The 18,406-nt window shown below is 53.5% G+C and overlaps 3 protein-coding genes across 3 annotated transcripts; 2 read left to right on the top strand and 1 right to left on the bottom strand.

Annotated features, from left to right (window-relative positions):
• Positions 1-299: 299 nt before the first annotated feature.
• On the bottom strand, positions 300-3,289 carry HER10_EVM0009653 (exocyst complex component Sec10). Its single transcript, XM_035479135.1, has 2 exons — positions 2,931-3,289; positions 300-2,871 (listed from the first exon to the last, which is right to left on the bottom strand). Exons 1-2 carry the CDS (start codon positions 3,124-3,126, stop codon positions 515-517), a joined length of 2,553 nt encoding a protein of 850 aa, XP_035335248.1. The 5' UTR covers positions 3,127-3,289; the 3' UTR covers positions 300-514.
• Positions 3,290-4,097: 808 nt separating this feature from the next.
• On the top strand, positions 4,098-5,921 carry HER10_EVM0011681 (uncharacterized protein; the record flags this gene model as incomplete). Its single annotated transcript, XM_035481105.1, has 2 exons — positions 4,098-4,678; positions 4,733-5,921. 2 exons carry the CDS (start codon positions 4,098-4,100, stop codon positions 5,919-5,921), a joined length of 1,770 nt encoding a protein of 589 aa, XP_035335393.1.
• A 7,154-nt stretch (positions 5,922-13,075) lies between these two features.
• On the top strand, positions 13,076-17,786 carry HER10_EVM0006819 (choriogenin Hminor). Its single transcript, XM_035476393.1, has 2 exons — positions 13,076-15,064; positions 15,122-17,786. Exons 1-2 carry the CDS (start codon positions 13,721-13,723, stop codon positions 17,339-17,341), a joined length of 3,564 nt encoding a protein of 1,187 aa, XP_035335044.1. The 5' UTR covers positions 13,076-13,720; the 3' UTR covers positions 17,342-17,786.
• The last annotated feature ends 620 nt before the right edge of the window (positions 17,787-18,406 follow it).

Raw genomic sequence — 18,406 nt, 5'->3', positions numbered from 1 at the left:
TTAAAAGTCGCAAGTGCGACGACGCCGTCCAAGTCTCGAGACGACGCTAGACTGCCAGCCTAATGGCAGCATATTGGTCAGTGAACGAAGAGGAAGAGTAGAAAAAAAAATGCACCTGCCTAAATCCAAACTTGTGTGCACTTAGCTCGACTAAAGGTGCTCTTAGACTCTTCCTGGCCCCAAGCTAACAACGGAGAATTATTTGTCGATTCCTTAGCTTGACTAACGGGTATCTCCGTAAGATCGGGCAGGTTGTCATGGCGCGCGCGCGCTTGTGAGATCTCGCTGCCTTTTCCATAGTCGGCGATTCTTGCGCTCGCCTTCCCGAGTCTGCAGGTACGTGACCTCGGACCGGCGGCCGGTGACAACAAGTCAAGATCGTTCAGCAGGGCTTGTGCACATTGAAACCTGGTATCATATTCGATCATTAATAAGACAGTACATGCGTCAATCTCCCCAACTACCCCGGCAATGCCCCTTTTCCCAAACCTTGGCCACTAAACCCCCCTATATCTCAAAGTCCGGCCAATACACTTTGGATGCCAACGCTACTGGCGTCGTCACGACGCTGCACGAATGCCTTGAAGTCGGCCTTGGTAAGCTTCTTGCCCTGGCCAGAGGGGCCCGCCGCGAGCGTGCGAGACTTCTCCCTCAGCGCCTCGGGTCCGACAATGAAGAGGGAACCAATATCAGTGAGAAGCTCGGCCGAGGTTTCCACATCCGGTGCGAGCGACCACTCCTTGAGAGTTGAAGAGTACTTGGACAGATCCTGCGCGACCATGAGTCCGCCCGTAGCATTGACCTGGAACTTTTTGAAGTGGTCAAAGAGCAGAGCCAAGACGGCGAGTGCGACCTCGGAGCTCCAGACCTCCAGGTTCTGGCCGTCCACAGCCTGGGCAGCGTGCTTGGAGACGCGGGAGAGGAACTGGCTCATTTGTAAACAGGTGGGGGTCTGAAGTGAGTCCAGATCTGCGTCGCGAGGACGGAAGTCAAACTTCTTCTGACTAGAGAGAGAGCGCGTGACCCAATTGGTGACGACGTCGATAGAGCTGCGCATCACGGCGTTGGTCTTGCGCTCAATGCCGTCAATCGCGGATTTCGTCTGCGTGGACATGCTGCGGCGGACTGTGGTATTGGATTCGGCCAGTTTAATGAGCACAGTAGTAATGAAGCGTTCCATGATGCTGGTGATGGTCACCGCGGGACGGATTGAAGGGAGGTAGCTCAAGTCTGGTTCCGACTTGATATTTTCCTGAGAAGTTGCCTGGTCGAGCGCGGCGTCCAAGGCCGTCTCCACATAGACGCGGCCCATTGTTGTGAGTAAAAGGTTTAAGAGAACGTTGACGTCCTTTGGTGTATCGGCGGGAGAGCCAAGTTCGAGGGTTCTTCGGACGGATTCCGCGAGCCACTTCATCATTCTCTTGGCATTCGCTATGCTCAGAATACCATCTTCTTCTGACACTTCGACGTCGTTTTTGTTGTCATTGTTGTCTTGTATTCCTGCAACACGAAGCATCATAGCCTTCTGAGTGGCTGTTAACTCAGAGGAGTCGAGGCGCTCGAGATATGCATCCTTAGCCGACGACAGCATTTGTGAACTCTGTTGTGCAAGTGAGGCCATGAAGCCGGTGGGTGCCTTCTTTCTCTTGGAGTGGTATGTTGTGAATTTGAAGAGCAACGAATTGTACGTTTCTTCAAGACTCTTCCTCTCTCGGTCAATGTATGAGTTACCAACAAGGTAGGGAACGAAAAGTTCCTCCATTTGCTGATCCAGTGTCTGGGAGATTTGGGGGGAAGCCGGTTCCGGATGTTCGGTAAGGCCGTGTGATTTGAGGTCTTCGATCAAAGAACTGATGTATGTCCTCGATGAGTGCAGCGATCTGAGGAACGCCAAGGAAGAGATCTCGTTGGCCTTGTCCAGCACCATCTCCAGCCTTTGTTGAACGGACTGCTGGAACACTCGCTGAATGAATTTGATCAAAACAGTCTCGTAAAAGGGGAAGGCGCGCTTGATGATGAAGGATTCCTCCTGCATGACGAGTTTGACCTCGTCAACGAGAGATTGTAGGCTGGCTTCGACGCCAGGTGGTTCAGAATCGGGATCTGCAATCTGTTCCCATGTGTCGCCGTCCAACATAACTTCATCCGAAATCAATTGGTCTCTGTCGATGAAGAACTGGTGCTGATTGACAAAGGTCGCGATGACGCTGGAGCCACCGTTGAAGTCGTACAGGACCTTGGAGCACTCCATCATGTCGTCGAAGTTTTGGCGTCGGTAGCTGCTGTTGAACTGCTTGAGAAGCTCCTGCTCCAAAGACTCGGAGAACTTCTCGAGTAGTTCTCTCGTGTTGTGCACGCGATTTGTTCCCGTGACGCCGTTCATAACGCCGTTTCCTCGGAACCCGTTTGTACCATTCGTCTGACCCCAAGAGGTCGGGTCTAGCCGCTGACTGATTCGCATGAGCTGTCGGGAAATTACTGCGCATCGGACCTTGTTCTCTGCTCCTCCCTGTCTCTGGATCTCCTCTAATGACGTGAGCTGGCCCGTCTCGCTAACCTCAATCCAGCATTGGATGAGGAAGTTGGCATCCTGGGCTCGCCTCCGTTTTCTGTCCAGCTCTTCAAGCTTCTCTCCAATCTGCACAGCAATATTACCGCCTGCTTCTTGTCTCGCACTTCTGTCGCCGTTCGTCGCGGATTGGTTTAATGATAGATCGAGTGCCTCGAAGGAGGCCATGGACTGGTCGAGCTTTCGACCAAGGGTATCGAGTGTTTGGTCATGCTGGGCTTCGGCCCTTCGTACATTGGACTGGAGTTCCGATTCCTTCTCCTGGAGTTCTTCGGACAACGATCCAAGCTGCGACAGCGCATCTGCAGAGAGGGGTTAGTGAGGAAGGCACAAGGCGAAGAAGGGAACGAAGCTGCCATACTCTCAAAGGTGCGAATGAGTGGCTTAGGGTCAAAGGCGGGTTGCGATGGACCTGATCGGCGGTTCGCAGGTACGGCATTCTCGGCAAGAGTGTCAACGAATTCGCGGACCACGAAGTCCTGGTTCGAGAAGTCCTCGAGGGTGAAGCTGGGCCCTTGAGGGAACAGGGACTTGGCCCCAGAGGGGGCCCGTTCCATGTCGGCGGTCGGACAGAAAGCGAATTTACTTGTGCAGATTCAATCGAATGGCAATCTGCTACATGGCTCTGGAGTCGTGGTATTGTGTAATCGGATTGTCGTCGGCAGCTTGTCGCTCGATGTGTGGTATCGCGGTCGAGGTTGGATGTTTCGGGAGCACAGGTATCCGCGTTGCTGCTCCCAGCGAGTGACGAACTGTCTGTCCCTTGCTTGAGCTTGGACCACTGCAAGTCACTGCCCCGCCTTTGTTGGTCTGTGTGTACTTGATCTCGAAGTTATCACGTGATGAAAGTCACCACCAAAAATGGTGATCATCAAGGGTCCTTTCTTTATGTAGATATTCAAACGAGCAATTCAACGAGACTGCCTAGGCTAGTTCCTCCCACCGGCTTATTAGGCACATCTACGGGTGTATCCCGAGGCAGAGAAAACACACCTAGTATGAACATCAACCCTCGAAATCCTGAGGAGCTGATGCCCTCTCTCAAGCAGGATCTCAATTAGTTGCAAGCTGGTAAACATCTGATTTGATTGCTCTGGCCCTCATGATCTGTTGGAGGCTTCTATATACTCAATCAGGGCCTTGAAGTACCTTGTCCTACTCCGAAAACTCATTGCCGACTAGGTGCTGCCAAACAATCGCCTTCTCAAGATGACTTGATACAAGACCCTTTGCTAGATTTCAATACCCATCATCCCTATACATCTCACTCCCGTCTGTGGGAGGTTCAGAGGCAACGACCAAGATACAGATGGGCTTCTCCTCCGCGCAACGTTGCTCTCTACCTGCCTGCCAAGAAAGCAACGGGCAGACATAGGCAGCAGGTGGGGCCCTGTCTGATAGTTCGCCCTTAGTCTCATCGCATAGACGTATAAGTCTCCCACGACATCTTCACATCCTAAGCTCGACAGCATCACCTTCTATCTTCCTCATTTCACATACGTAATTTGACCCTCACTCTCTAGTCGCCATGGCTGTGGAACACAAGCCAGCCGAGGAGACAGACCGCCTGAGTCTCCTGCCAGCAGAGCTCCTCATAGACATCATCGAGCATGTAGATGTCGCTTCTCACCTGAACTTTGCCTGCACCTGCAAGAAGATCGCCAAGTGTTCAGCCGGAGTTCTTCGCCGTCACAGGGAAGCCCATGATAAGTACGGCGTCATCTCAGACCTCCAGCCGGCGACTATACCCACATTGCTGCGCAATGTTGTCATGCACAAGGACCCGTGGATCACATGGCACATACGCTCACTAGAGATATGGGGTAGCCGAAGATTTTGGGAAGACTGGCGGCCGTTCAACCTCGTCTTGCTTCGGCCGCGAGAACGTTATAACGAAGATGCGCAGCCGTTGGAATGGCCGTTGGAAGATAAGGAGCGGGCGGAGTACATGCGGCTTTTTAAAGATATATTTCCTCCGGACTTCGACGATATGTGTGTGGTCGAACAACACCTCGACGAGGGTAATGATGGCATCCTCAAGATCTTACTCATGGCTCTATGCCCTCATCTGAGTAGCGTGAAATACATTCTGTGCGACGGGGGCACCAGGTGAGCTTGAATCTAGAATCTGCGCATAGCCACGTTCTAACGCATCTGGCTTAGAGATGACAGTCTCAAATGGCTCACTTCTCTCATAGAAATGAGTCACCTTGCCGGATCCTGGGCACCAGGGCTACGCGCTCTTCGTGAGGTCTCCATCGGAGTGCGCTCCGGAACCTGGCTAGACTGCGAATATGGAATCAATCATCGCCCTGAACTCCTGGCAAGTGTACTTAGGCTTCCCAGCATCGATACCGTCTACTTCCACGGCGTCTACGATTGGGATGGCGATCGCATCACTGACTTGGCCCGCGGCCTGTCACGCGGCTGCTCAAGCGTACAGCACCTATTCATCGATGGGGCAGGGTTTTTGAGTCCGGGGTTCTGCTCAGCCCTCCTCAACGCCCCTCGCTCCCTCAAAACCCTCTGCCTCCGTGGTAACGTCAGACGTGATGAGGACTTCTGGCACGAAATCGACAAATTCCTGCTCAATGCCCGCAACGCCCAGGCTGAATCTCTTGAGAGTTTCATGCTTTATGGAGCGTGGGGGATGCAAACTGCTCGGAAATCCGGATGCGAGCTGTATCACCTCCACTTGCTCGAACTCAACACCTTTCCACACCTCCGGCATGTCTGGCTCGACAACGCGGACCTTCTTCAGCAGGCGGACAGCTACGATATGTATACGATACCACAGCTATGGCAAACTCCCGACGAAGCAGCGTTAGAGTGGATTATCTCCCGCCTCCCCGCCTCGATGGAGGTTCTCTTCTTGGGTAACTCGGCAGAGCAAAGCGACCCAGAAAAGACAGAGAATCTTCTCATCGGCCTTCTCAACTCGGACAGGTTCCCAAAGTTGAAGGCACTATTTATCGAGGATGATGTGGTCCGACGAGACCGGTGTGACCGGGCGCGTTGCTCCAAACACAAGCCGCCCAACAAACTTTACTTCCAGCGACTCATAGCCGTGGGCGAGAAGCGCGGGGTCGACGTGAATTGTACGGCTAGCGGGCCCAGGAAGAGGATTCACAGCGACGAGGATATCGGGTTCCCTGCTGGCCCAGATTACGCGGCCGCGCTGAAGTCTTTGCCCTTGGACTCCTCGATCCGTGGTTCTGGCGCGCGAGAGTTCAATGTGTTTGCAGGTGAGTGGCAGCTCAAGGGGTGCGGTAACTGTGGCAAGTGCGAGAAGTGTTTCCAGGCGTACTCTGAGGAGAGTTGGAAGACGAGGGGAGAAGGGGTCGAGGCATGATTGGCAAATTGGGCTACCTGCCTAAATATGCAATCTCTAGGACACTCATAGTCGGTTGGATGCAATTGACCTCGGCGTTCAGCTGTCTCAACTGTCTATCCTTGGGTACGTAATGATAGTCCTCGTTCTGTGTTCTGATCAGCCTATATCCTACGCGGTCTCACTACGAAGTAAGTATATAAATTCGTCCCCCATCGCTGAGTGGAGTTGTCCCTCAACACCGTCTGGTCCGTCTTGGTCCTTTCAGTTTCCACTCTTCGGTGCACTTGTACGGAGATCGACATTCTCATTGTAGCCTAAGAAAGCCCTTAGATACGTCAACACGGCCTACAGTTTACCCCTGGCCACTTAGACTCACTGTCTTCTGTATATTCCGTTTAGAATAAGCGCTCTAAGGCGTTCAGAAAGGGCGTCTGTCTGATTTTGGTCATACATGGCACTGAGTTCTTCTTGAGCATTATTGGAATGTCCTGATGGCTTCAAGGTACTGGCTCCGCAGACGGCTGTCTCCAATTCAACCCGACAATGTCAACCAGGACTCTAATGCCTGCCCAAATGATCATACAATATTTATATTCTTTAGTAGGTGCGTTGGAAGGAAACCAATCATCGCTCGTGGCAGTTTTCCTCAAGATCTACGCGCTGAGCATCGATTCGTTTGCATACCTACTTCGGGGTCTTTCCTACGAACTTAGACTTCCTCAAAGAAAAAGATGTCACACTACAAGAACTCGTAGGAGACCTTCCAAGACCACAATCACAGTATACGTAGCTCCCATTTTGCAGACTGGAGTACAGCGTCTGTGATGAATCAGAATGTACCATCAACTCGTCAAAGGCTTCCTGGAGGTGATGGGAAAGATACGTTACGTAGGTGATGTAAGTGAATGAGGAGTCCCTATGGCTAATATCCAGTACTTATCCCTGGCCACCAGTTCTCACCACTCTCGCCGTACTCATCGCCCCGTCAACACGCCTGCCTGGCCAAGGCGACAACTAAATCAGGTCTTCATCATGTCAAGGTTCATCTTGGAAACTCGGAGGGTTCTCTATTTTTGAGCGTACAACATCTTGTTGACAGGACAACCCTAGTCCGTCGACATCCAACTCAGAGACAACAAGCCGTTGTTGCAATCCACGTCTCTCGACATATGCCAGATGTTGAGAAGAATACCTCAGCGGTGTCTCCGTGACAAAAGGCAGGGATCCTCCCCCATCCATAGCCCTCGCAAGCAGAGACCGACAGACTACTTCTGGGCTGTGTTATAGAAAGACCGTGTACATCATGCTCCTAAATTCCAAACCGACCCCACTGTGTAGTCGTTAGCTGTGTACTCACGGACTGTCTGCAGATAGAGATGCGTTTCAAGGAAGCCTTGGTTGAGCTTCAGGGTAACATCGGTGTAAGTCAGATTGCAAAAGAGGAAAGCATGTGTCTTATACGCTGCATGTGGCCATTCAGTCTCGCAATCATGAAGTTGGCAGAGGGTACAGTGCAGGCAAGTAGCCCTCACCCACCCTGAGAGGTGAACCTATGAGACTCTGGCAGCACCTCAATACTTCATCCACGGATAGTCGTGACGGTCATGAAGCGGACTACGCTGGGGTCAAGGCTTGTCACGTCATGCTTAAGCCTCTCTAGGTTTCGCAACCCCGTGGGCCATTTATAGTGCTAAGCTGCGGAACGTGAACGGCCAACTTCGCCAAGCTCGATACCCACCTGGATAGGAACTCTAACGATGGCTTCCCGTGTGGCCTGAGCCGCAAGCGGGCTGCAGTCTACTATGTACGGGAATTGACTGACGCGGCTAGCTATCAATCGCCATCAGCCGAGTCGGGTATGACTCCAGACTGTATAAGACAAGTCTCGGTGCCGAAAAGCTTCAACGGAGGGGTAGCATCCCCCCCGGAGAAGGCACGGTCTCGACTGGACGGACCCCTTGACCGCAGTAGACGATTGCGCAAGTTTCCCTTAACGACATGCCAATGCAACGTACTTGGACCACTCCCCAAGGGACTCAGCGAGACGACAGAAAGAAAAATCTGTCGAGGTCCATTGTAACCATGGCGAAAGCCAGACCGTGCGGATCGGCTCAGCCCTGCGAAGACGACGCAACCGGAGTCGTCAGCGCGGCCGGTGGCTAGAGTAGCATTCTGCCTCTCTCTCGCAGGACCCGAGCTCCGACGGCGGGGACGACGTTGGCCGAGTCGCGCCGGAGTGTGGGGATGGCACTGCAATGTTGATCCAAGATTGGAATGGTTCCGGGTTCCACGGCCAGCACCACAACGCGGTCCCTGAAAAAACAGGAGCCACCCCTTTTGAGGGTGAAAAATGAAAAGGGTCACCCCTTGTGCCCATCCACTTTTGCGGAGTGAGGTGAGGATCCAGCAATGCGGCGCCGCATTGAAAGATTTGGAGATGAAGTGATCGGATGTCAAGTCGGATTTGGGGGCTCATGCCCGGAGCCTCATCAAATGCGGCCAACACGCCACACCGTGTTGTGGTACTTTTTTGAGGCACGACTCGTTGACTTGCCTAGTATGAGCACCAGACGTCAGCTGCCGGCAAGATTCGTTCTAAAAACGTAGGTAGGACGAGATGACGGGCAGCAGAGGAGTTAACCGCCGCCGCGGGGAGCATTAGGGAGCGAAAATGGACCCAAAATATCCGTACTGTAGGACGAAAGGGGTGGCTCGGAAATCCCAAGAATGCCGGGATCGGCGCTAGAACAAGTCACAAAGACGTATTTCTAGGTCGACATTGAAAAAAAAAAATATGCGTGGACCGGCAGACTAGGCTCGTAGACGGTGAGGTGTGCGTTGTTCTGTCTCGGCCTCTCGGAACGGCCTAGCTAGCCGTCAGCTGGTGAGAGCACGTTGCCAAATGGCGAGATCTGAACGGGCCGGTCGTCCTCTTCCCTATGTTTCTCTTTGTGCCTTTCTCGAATCCAAGAAGGGTGCAAAGGTGGCTGTGCTAGGTCCGGCTATGAGGGACGAGGCGGGCAAGCGCGGCGGGCAGGTGGGAGGATGAACCGAAAGCGGGCTGATGTGCCGCGACCTCGGGCTGGAGTGGACCACTGGAACGGAATGGGTGTGGACTGTGGATGAGATGATGCGTGGGACGGGGCGCAACTGGGGAAGGGAGGCGCCGCGAAGCTATTTTTACCCAAAGCTTCTTGTGATTGTTTCTCAGGGTGGTTGTTGGTTGTTGGGTTTTGTTTTGTGGGTAGGACGAAGCCTTCTTTGTGCACTTTGTACGTGTATCCGTAGGGTGCTAGAGTTCGGTTTCCCTTCCTGGGCCGTCCTGCTGGGAAGGCCAAAACCTTGTGTCCGGATCGAGTAAGTAGGTAGACTTGTGGGAGTTGCACTGTTGCACACGAGGTCTGACGGGACGCCGCGTATACGGTTTCCCTCTTTGTCGGGCCACCTACTGGCCTCGACGGCTTTCGTGTTCGATGGCTTGGGCAAGGGGGTCGGTGATGAGTGAAATCCGTCCGGCAAATTGGTCGGGCCCAGCCTGTTCGGTCCACGCTGCTGTTGTGGTTGTGATTTTTACCCCGTACTATTGTTGCTGTCAGTCAAGAATGGCTGGTTAGATAGATGCACCAACGTAAAGTTGCACCGGATGCTAGCGAGTGGCGCACGAGAGAGAAAAAAAAAAGCAGGATGATCCGTAAGCAAAGGGAGGGAGGGAGGGTGAAAAGTGCACGTTGCTGCAGGAACTGAGCTGCAAACAAATGCGATGATCGAGAGGGCGTAATCATAACGCTGAGAGATGAGATCCAGGTCAGCAGGATCAGACGGAAGAGCAAGATCGGCACCACGTCGTCCAATGGCTGGTGTCAAAGTACGTAAAAGGTGTTGTGTATGCAGCATGATACATCAAGAAGAAAGCCTCGAAAATCATGGGAGAAACCGAATGATGAAAGACGCTGAACAAGCTGCCCTTCAACCAGGCGCGATGTGTGTTTGATTCGCATCACGTCAACAGAAGTGCAGGTGCCGACATTGGATGAAGGTGGGAAAGTACCTTAGGTGTTGGATGGTGAACATGATCCTTTCTAGGCAGAACCTCAGTGCTGGAAACCTGGGAATGAAGGATGAGAAAAGTACGAAAGCCAATTGTACGTACCTACCGTTGATGAGACGGGAGGAACCATCAACGTCAGACGTGGCAGGACCCGAGCTGACCTCTCTGCTTCCCGCTCAAATGTACAGAGTACGTCAGGCTTAGAAGAGAAAGCGTCAGATGCAAAGTGGCAGTTTCAACCTCCAAATCGACTCACGAGTCACATAGCTGCTTTTCGATTTCCAAATCACCTATTCATTTATCCTCAGACATGGAATAAATGACCGTGTTCAATTTGACCTCAGCTGGGAAGAGACAACCCCGCGTGCGCCTTACCACCAGCTCGCCTGCCCTGCCCTGCCAACCAGACCGTCTATTAGACTTCAGTCAATAGAGAGACAGTCAGCTTGTTGTGGTGAGATCTGGAGTACATGATGTTCCAGAAGGAGAAGAAATAGCTGTCTGATCTTCGGTCTGGCATGCTCGGCTTTACAGCACTTTGCCCTCCAATCAAGCAAAGCACAAGCTTGGTTGACACGGTTTTATTGTTTCTTGATCTTGCCCTCCCCTGACTCTCTCCAACATGGCAGACGGCTAATGGTGATTCAGGTATCCGTAGGCTTGCAGACGCCAATGAGCCATTCGCTTGGGTCCAATAAGCCAAGAGCCGCTGTCCGGGGGTCATCCGAGCCCAGTGGCATTAACATTTGGATCGAGGGGAAAGTTTCAAGTACATGCCCCGTCACCAGCAGCAACTAAGAATAAGCAAAGTTGTGGGAGAAAGGCTATGAATACCAACAACATGAACAACCAACCTTTACCGTTCTGCCTATTCTCCGAGAGTTTGCGATACATTGGAGCATGAGAATAGCGAAACAGAAGCCAGAACAACAGACACACCAAGCACGAGGAAATAGACTCCGTTTCGTACGCCGCAAAGCACGCGTCCATTCGGCAGTCCGGGCTTTTCATTGCAACGGTACGCGACGCCTGGGAAAGGGCACTGGCAGGACCCCGTGTTTCCGGTTTCTCGGGGTCGGGTCCAATCGCAGGTCTGGCTGCAACCCTGAGCTGGGCCAGCGTAGCACCGGACCTCGACCTCTTGATTTTGGAGAGTCTGGAATCTGCAGGAAGGAAAGAAAACCCCCGAAGAGTATGCATCACTAGACGCACACATACACAAATACAACTATTGACACTATTCGTCCACAGTATGTACAAAGAAACACAGCGCTCATGTGGCCGGACCCGGTTTCGGTATCGCCTCAACTTATACTACTGGATCCCGTACGGATATGTAGGTGCGAATTCAATGCGGCACAGTCCAGTTGTCCCATACGAACTGCCCAATTTCACACACCAGGTGGTACAGATTCAGTCGCACCCACACTCTCACCTGAAGAAAGGGAGAGTTTCCAATTCTCGCACACAATCGCAGGAGTGCTCCTCCCTATACGAAGTGGAAAGGCAAGGGCTTTCTCCGCCAAAGAGACGGAAGCGGGCAAGATGAGTGATGATGCGCGAGGGGCGAAGAAGATCAAAAAAAATATATTAACGGGCCCATCGCAATTGCATGGCGCTAGGTACCTCCACGACCACCGTCGATGCCGGCGCCCAGCTCGCAGTTCCGGGAGTTGAGGGACCACCCCAGGCTAGCCCATGCTGGGCTAATGCAAGAATGAGCCTGTCCTGGGCTTTGCAGGCTTGCAGGCTTGCAGCTTGGTGAATTGAGATGAGATGAGCCTGAGCTGAGCCGAGCTGGAGGAAGTGAGGGACATGGGGCTTGATGAGATGGAGCAGACGTTTCCCCTTTCATTCAGAGAGTCCTGAAAAGTTCTGGATGAGAGAGTCCTGACTCCTGAGTCTGTCGTGATTTCTCATTTGGAGCAAGCCGAGCCTCAACGGCGACACGTCCTCTTTGCCCGCCGGCCCCAGATCTGTCGATCGAAATTGCGATTACTGTTACATGGCTTTTTCGCCGTTGACCCGTCGTAAATGCTTGCGGCCCCCTTTACCCTACCTTACTGTCCGAGGTACTTTACCATGTAGTTATTGGAGACCACCCGACCTCATGTGAGTGGTGACCTTTTCTTTTGGTGTGCATTCTGTCCATCCGTCCAAGTCTGCTGTCTCCACCCTTGTCCTCAAAACGTCATCCCTCAGTCGGATGAGTGACTGTCTCCCTAGGTACCTCACACACCAAGAACGCCACGCAAAGGCTGGTCTTGGGGGCCCTCAATACGTGTACCGTGAAATGGAAGGAGGGACCTAGACTCAAGGAGGGAGGGAAGGAGGGATGAAGGTACAAAGGTACAAGAAGGAGATACGTACCGTTTTGAAGGAGGGATGAACGGAGGATGTGAGGTAAGCCAAGTGGGTCCTTCCGCATGCACAGTGCTCCATAGGGACGAAGAACTGCCAACGCTGCTGCTGCGGATTTACCGCGTGGGACCCATCGTAAAAATCAGAGTGACAACCAACCTGGAAGAGACTCTGAAAGTGAATGGAAGGGGCACAGCAGAAGAGAGAGAGAAGGAGAGAAAAGCACTGGTCGGGGCTTCCCTTGCCGCCGTGCCGTGGAAATCAGGTAGGTAAGGTACCTTAGTGTAAGGTGCCTTGCGCAGTACGGAGTATGTCATCCACATCCGTCGTCCGTGATCAGACTCCCCCAGAAAAAAGAGAAGGAAAGAGAAGAAAGAGAGACTTGGAGAGAGGTACCTTCCACCTTCCTTGCTCCGTATGAATAAGGTAAGGTACCTCAAAAACCAGAACGCCTTACGTACCCTGTCCCTACCAGCACCGTTTTCTCTCCTAGCTTTGGCCTTGCGTTCTTGTTCTGTTTTCCTCACCTCACCAACTTACGTACTCTTCACTTTCAACCGGCTCTGCTAAACACGTAACGGCCCCGTTTCCCATCCACCGCCAGCACCAACGGCTGAGGGAAAAGCGCAGCACTTGCACAGCACAACGCGCCATCCCGAGCAAAGCCTCACACGGGCAGACATATCCGTACAGACAGACAACTGGATCTAACCTGACCTGGCCTGACCTGACCAGCACCAGGTAAACCTCCACTCTCTCGACACCCCTCCCCTCGTCAACCCGAGCCCGTCGTCCCCTCTTCTCGCCCTCATCCTCGTCGTGTCTCTCTTCCTGGTCCCGTCCTGTCTTGCAATACCTACCTTGACGACCTTAACTCGCTCACTCTGTGTATCCGCACCATCCCAGAAACTTTCTTTCCAGGGATCCGGTGTCTTGTGTCTTACCTCTTACACTAGACCCCGAGCAATGTTCATGGTCTAGGTGGCTCGTACATGGATGGGCTTGTGCACGCCATTCCATTCCATATTCCCACTCTTGTCTCTACGTCTCTCACAAGGAACTAGGTCTCAGTCCCGCAGTCGCCGTCTCTTGGCTTGTCCTCCCGCCCTTTGTTTGTATTCATAATAGCCGCCTCCGCCCGCCGTTTCCTCCTGCTACCTGGAAGTCTGCTTTGCTATTTCTGGTCTGGACTGAACTGTTTGTTTCCATTCCTGCTGCTTGCGCAAAGAAACGGGAGAGAGAAAAAAAGACTAGCTAGTTGTTGGTTGCGAGATCGCTCCTTCAGCTCCTTACTTACTGTACTACCACCATACGTTTCTCCTACTTGCGCCGCAGCGAGGTGACATTCACGCCAGATCCAGACAAGGACTAGACTTAGCAAGACTGAAAGACGGCTCGGCTGCAAATCATGCCCAGCATGACGTCGAGTAAGTTGTCGGTCTCTCGCGCCTCTCTTAAGTCTTCTTTAAGCCATTTCTCCTTCTCTTCTTCACAAGTCAACCTCACCAACCCCGTCTCGCCCAAATCACGCCGCGAAAGGCATCACAGCGTATCCGAGCCTGTACACGACCAAGCTACCCACGGAGACGCCGCCGTCGTCAACGCCAACGGTTACACGTCCTCCCGCCCGCAGCGTCCCGCATCCCCGAAACGATCACAGACCGATACTACCGTCGACTCGCCAACGACAGCTGCGAAAATCAATGCCGGAACTCTGAACGTGACGCTTGAAGAGAAGGAGAAGCCCTCCGAGCCAGTGCTCGCTCCCACTCGACCTCCCAACAACAGAAAGTCCCGGTCTTGGGGCAACCGTCTGTCTGCACTGTTTCCCTCGCTCATCATTCAACCCACAGATCAGCCTCAGACTCAATCACCGCCTGCCCAGCCTCAGCTGCAGCAGCAACAACACCAAGTACCGATTCACCGCAAGCCGCTGCCCGACGACACTCCTCCCGCCTCGTCTCCCTCCGACAGCGCGCCCTCTTACCACACGGCTGAGCATCCCACCGTGAGACCTGTGACGAGCTCCGGACTAGGTCTGGGAATTGCTCCTGCGGCATCTGAATCCCTCGACCCACCTCCTCCGGCTGCTCCCTCTGATGCACCGCCTCCTATTCCTAGAAAAATCGCCCCCGCACCTCTAGACTCTTCAACAATATCATCCCCCGCTGCCGATCAGCCTCTGGTCTCTCCTCCTCAACCTCCAACACCTACAACACCAAATATGATGGCCGCACCGTTGCCGCCTTCTGAGGCGCCTCCGCCAATTCCCGCCAAGCTGCGCAAGGAGAAGAACTTGCCAACGCCTCCTGCAGGATCACACAACAACGATGCTCCTTCGCCCAGAGCTGTCTCCCACCCAGAGGCAACCTCGCCGGCGAAACTCAAGAAAGAAAATGCCGCCGAGCCTAGGAAGCGAAGCAGCTCCTTCCTCGAGAATCGCAAATCCGCATTCCCCATGCTTGGCGTTCGCGCGCCTTCACCAGATGCACGAGGCAGAAGCACCTCTGCACACCCACCCGGAGCCAGAACCGACACCGGAAGCTCACACCACACCGGGTCGAACGAGAGCCACAGCCCGACCCGTGACGAGAGACGTGGACGCTTGCGCAGATCTTGGCTGCCAGGTGGCGGAAGATCAAGGTCAAATTCTCACGACGTTTCCGCGGCTGTGAAGAACTCACAGGCGTGGGTCTTGTCGCCTGACACGCCTGGCGAGTACAACACTTCATTCTTGCTGAATGCTGAAAAGGTAAGCTTGTTGCCGCGTGCCGCATCACATCGGACGGAGAGACTAATCTACCTGCAGGTCCCAGAGTTGTGGAATGAAAACGGCAATGTCTACGTTTACCTTCAACCCAGAAGCAGTAATGCCGGACCTTCATTCAAGGTTCCGAGCTTCTCTATCATCAACTCGGTCATCTTCAACGAGCTTATTCAAGCTGAAATGTCTTCGCCATCGGGACGGAGCCGGGGTAGGAGTTTCGGTGGAAGTCTGTCCGTCGACGATGCGCTTGTCCGGGCAACCATTTCCGGGTCCGGCTCGCCTCCTGCAGAGGACCCAGACAGCCCTGGCGAAGGCGAGTTGAAGTTGTATCTGCCGGCAACGCCCCCACAATACACGCAACCCGGAAACGGCCTCGCCGCGCCGGGACCGCAACTTCGTGCTGAAGTTGACCGCGCGATCGCAATCCGCAACCTCTTTGCCTTCTTGACCGGTCAGCCTCTGGTGGCCACTAAGGCGCACCCCACCACCTTTGCCGCCTTCCTGCAGATCTCCAAGTTACTGAAGGAGTATGGCTTCACCAACGCGGACGGGCAGTCTTTTGGCGAGGCCGTCGACTTGAGTTTCGGTTTCTTCATGGAACAATTGTCGCTCGCAGATGTCCGTCACAGCCGCGAGAAGACGCTCGAGTCATTGATTCTGGGTGAGAGCATGAAATCAATGGACTTGTACAACGAAGCTTTTGCGCACGCCGTCGGCAAATACACTGCCATTCTCGACTTGAATTCTCCTCTATTCGAGCAGGTATCACTGTACACAAGACAACGACTTGAGCGCGCACATCTGGATCTCGTCAACCGCCAACACAACGTCAACATTAGATTGGAGCGGTTCGAATTCCCCTCGTTATTCGCAGGTATCGCCAGCTCTACGTCAGACCCTGGGCTCAAGGCTGTCCGCTTCAAGGTGTGGGAGAAGTACTTCAACAAGATGAAGCAGTTCGTCATGGGCTACTACAAGACCAACTTTGGAGCATGGCCCCCGAAGGCTAGCAGCAAGAAGAACCCGTTCTCTGAGAGCGGTCTCAACCGTTTGGTGTTAAAGGCGCTGTACTCCGACATGACTGCTCTTTACGATCTTTTGGTTGATCGCGAAAACATCACCACCAGAGTGATGGATGGAAATACCGATGAAGACTCTGCCAAGTCCACGGATCCCCTCTCAATTGTCAACCTGCGTAAGATGCTCACCGAGTTCGACAACTCTACGCCTCCCGTACTGCCGCCGATTCCTTTCGATGTTCCCAAGTTGCCCACGATGACGTCCATTCTCGCTACGTACGACAACTTGTCAGCCAAGGAGCAGGCCAAGTTTGACAGAAAGATTAAGGAGCACGAGTTGACGCTGGTCATTCAGAAGGCGTACAATTGGGACGCCAACAGCGTTAACATCCCCTTCCTCATGGAGTTCAAGGAGTTCGAGCAGCATGAGGCAAAGGGAAAGAACGCGGCAGACCTCGCTGATCAGCGCATCGGTTACTGGCTCTTCCTCTACGTCGTCATCCAGTCGCTGCCCATGCTCGTGGTCGACGCGCCCAACCTCAAGTTCAACGAGGGCGTCGAGTACTTCCTCTGTGAGCCGCCTATGGGTAACCTCCCTTGGGTTGAGGACGCTCGTCAGGTTCGCAAGATGTGGTACGAAGTTTCTGGCGGCAATGGCTATGTTGAGCTCTCTGCCGACAGTGTGTTGTTCAGTGTGGAGGCTGTCTACCACCGCAGCCACTGCTGGCTCGCGGCCAAGGAGTGGGAAGGGCTGTCCGGCGCGGACGCCCCACCCCCACAAGACGCTGGCATGTCTCCTCTGGAACCGCCCCGGCCAGTTTTCCCTGGTCCGGATGGCATTGTCGGCAGCCCCCCGGCCCTCGGCACAAGTGGCACCCCGCCCACACCTGGGTCTCCACAGTCCCATCTCCGGCCGCGTAATGCTTCGCCAGGCGGACGTCAGCTTGGCAGCCGCAACGCCGCGCACCGTTCCAGCATGATCTTCGGCCTCGAGCCCGTTCCGTTCGATGAGGGCCTGCCTGGCGACCGCAACTCGCGCGTCGGTAGCGCACGAAGCAGCTCGGCCGGCTCCCGTCCTCTGAGCATGGTTATGCCACGCTCGCCCTCTGCCACAAACCTGCGCAACATGTCTGTTGACCACACTCACGATCCCGCCACGTCTACCATGACCTTTGACGACATTCTCGGAGGCGGAGGCGAGGATAAGAAGACTACCAAGAAGAAGAAGGGCAAGTTCTTCTAAGCGACTTACTACTTGCGATGAGGTCTTTCATCCCCGTTATATGGGATGAGGAACCTGTATTTATACCCTCATAATACTGCGTGCGTACGCGTTTGGTTAAGCAAGATTTCTTGGCCTTCACGCACGGTCGATACCTGCATTTCCACCAAGCTATTGCGGGTGCTTGTTGATTTGAATCTGCATAAAAAGAAAAGGAGAACACAGCGGCATTTACGATTACGTCCATTTAGGGGAGACTCGGTTGGTTGACTGCCTCAAGAGGCTTTCAACATCAGAAGAAAAGCAGTTCTGTGTAGTTTGCGTTGGTTGCTTCATGGATATGACACCCCCCCTAAAAAAGAGCATCTTTCACATTTGGAGATTAGCGGCCTGTACCGGATGATGGCAACCCTCCTTTTCCATAGATCGATAATGATATCTGCCTCGGTGGATAGAGGCGCGGAGGAGGTTTATGAATACAAAGTCATTTGACCAAGTCACGTCCTGGCGTTTTGCGTTGTGAGATACGTGAATTCCGACAACATCGGTGGGGCATGTGGTCGTCAAGTATGATGCAAGTCAACTGGGCAATGATGGCTGAGCAGCTCTAACGCTCGTTGACGTATTGCTGTCATGTAGACAGGCCCTTGATAAGTATAGAATCCCACCATTGCATCTGGAAGCGTTTGTTCTGGCAGCGCTAGCAATGTTGGCGGGAGGTCGCATGTTGAATGAGGGGCTTAATGAGAGTGACGTACGCCCGTTGTCATTGGGGCGAGTGTTGTTTCTTGAGAAATTCCTCCATTTTCTTCGAGGGACTTCATCTTCACGGCCAGCGGGATCATCTTCTGAGTGTTCTGGTTGGAATATACGCCATGCTGGAAGTGTAGAGAAGGGGGATTCGGTGCGTGAGGAGAGTCGATTTATGCCCCTCAAGTTGTGATAGGATACCTACCACTTGTTAAACACCTTCTGCGACTTGGTCATGGCAACCCATTACATGAGGGCGGAAAGAGAAATGGACCATGCAACGGTGCTGAACCTTGCTTAGTACGACGGGTTGCTGGTATTTATACGACTCTGCTA

The sequence above is a fragment of the Colletotrichum scovillei genome, assembly GCF_011075155.1.
Source record: "Colletotrichum scovillei strain TJNH1 chromosome Unknown Contig00004, whole genome shotgun sequence".
Classification (NCBI taxonomy): domain Eukaryota; kingdom Fungi; phylum Ascomycota; class Sordariomycetes; order Glomerellales; family Glomerellaceae; genus Colletotrichum; species Colletotrichum scovillei.
The sequence above is the reverse complement of the archived record's forward strand: the minus strand, read 5'-3'. Positions and strand labels throughout refer to the sequence as shown.

Coding starts and splice junctions, on each gene's coding strand:
- HER10_EVM0009653 (XM_035479135.1), bottom strand. CDS start 3,126: ATGGAACGGGCCCCCTCTGGGGCCAAGTCCCTGTTCCCTCAAGGGCCC. Junction 2,872..2,930: donor ACTCATTCGCACCTTTGAGA/GTATGGCAGCTT, acceptor CCCTCTCTGCAG/ATGCGCTGTCGCAGCTTGGA.
- HER10_EVM0006819 (XM_035476393.1), top strand. CDS start 13,721: ATGCCCAGCATGACGTCGAGTAAGTTGTCGGTCTCTCGCGCCTCTCTT. Junction 15,065..15,121: donor TCTTGCTGAATGCTGAAAAG/GTAAGCTTGTTG, acceptor ATCTACCTGCAG/GTCCCAGAGTTGTGGAATGA.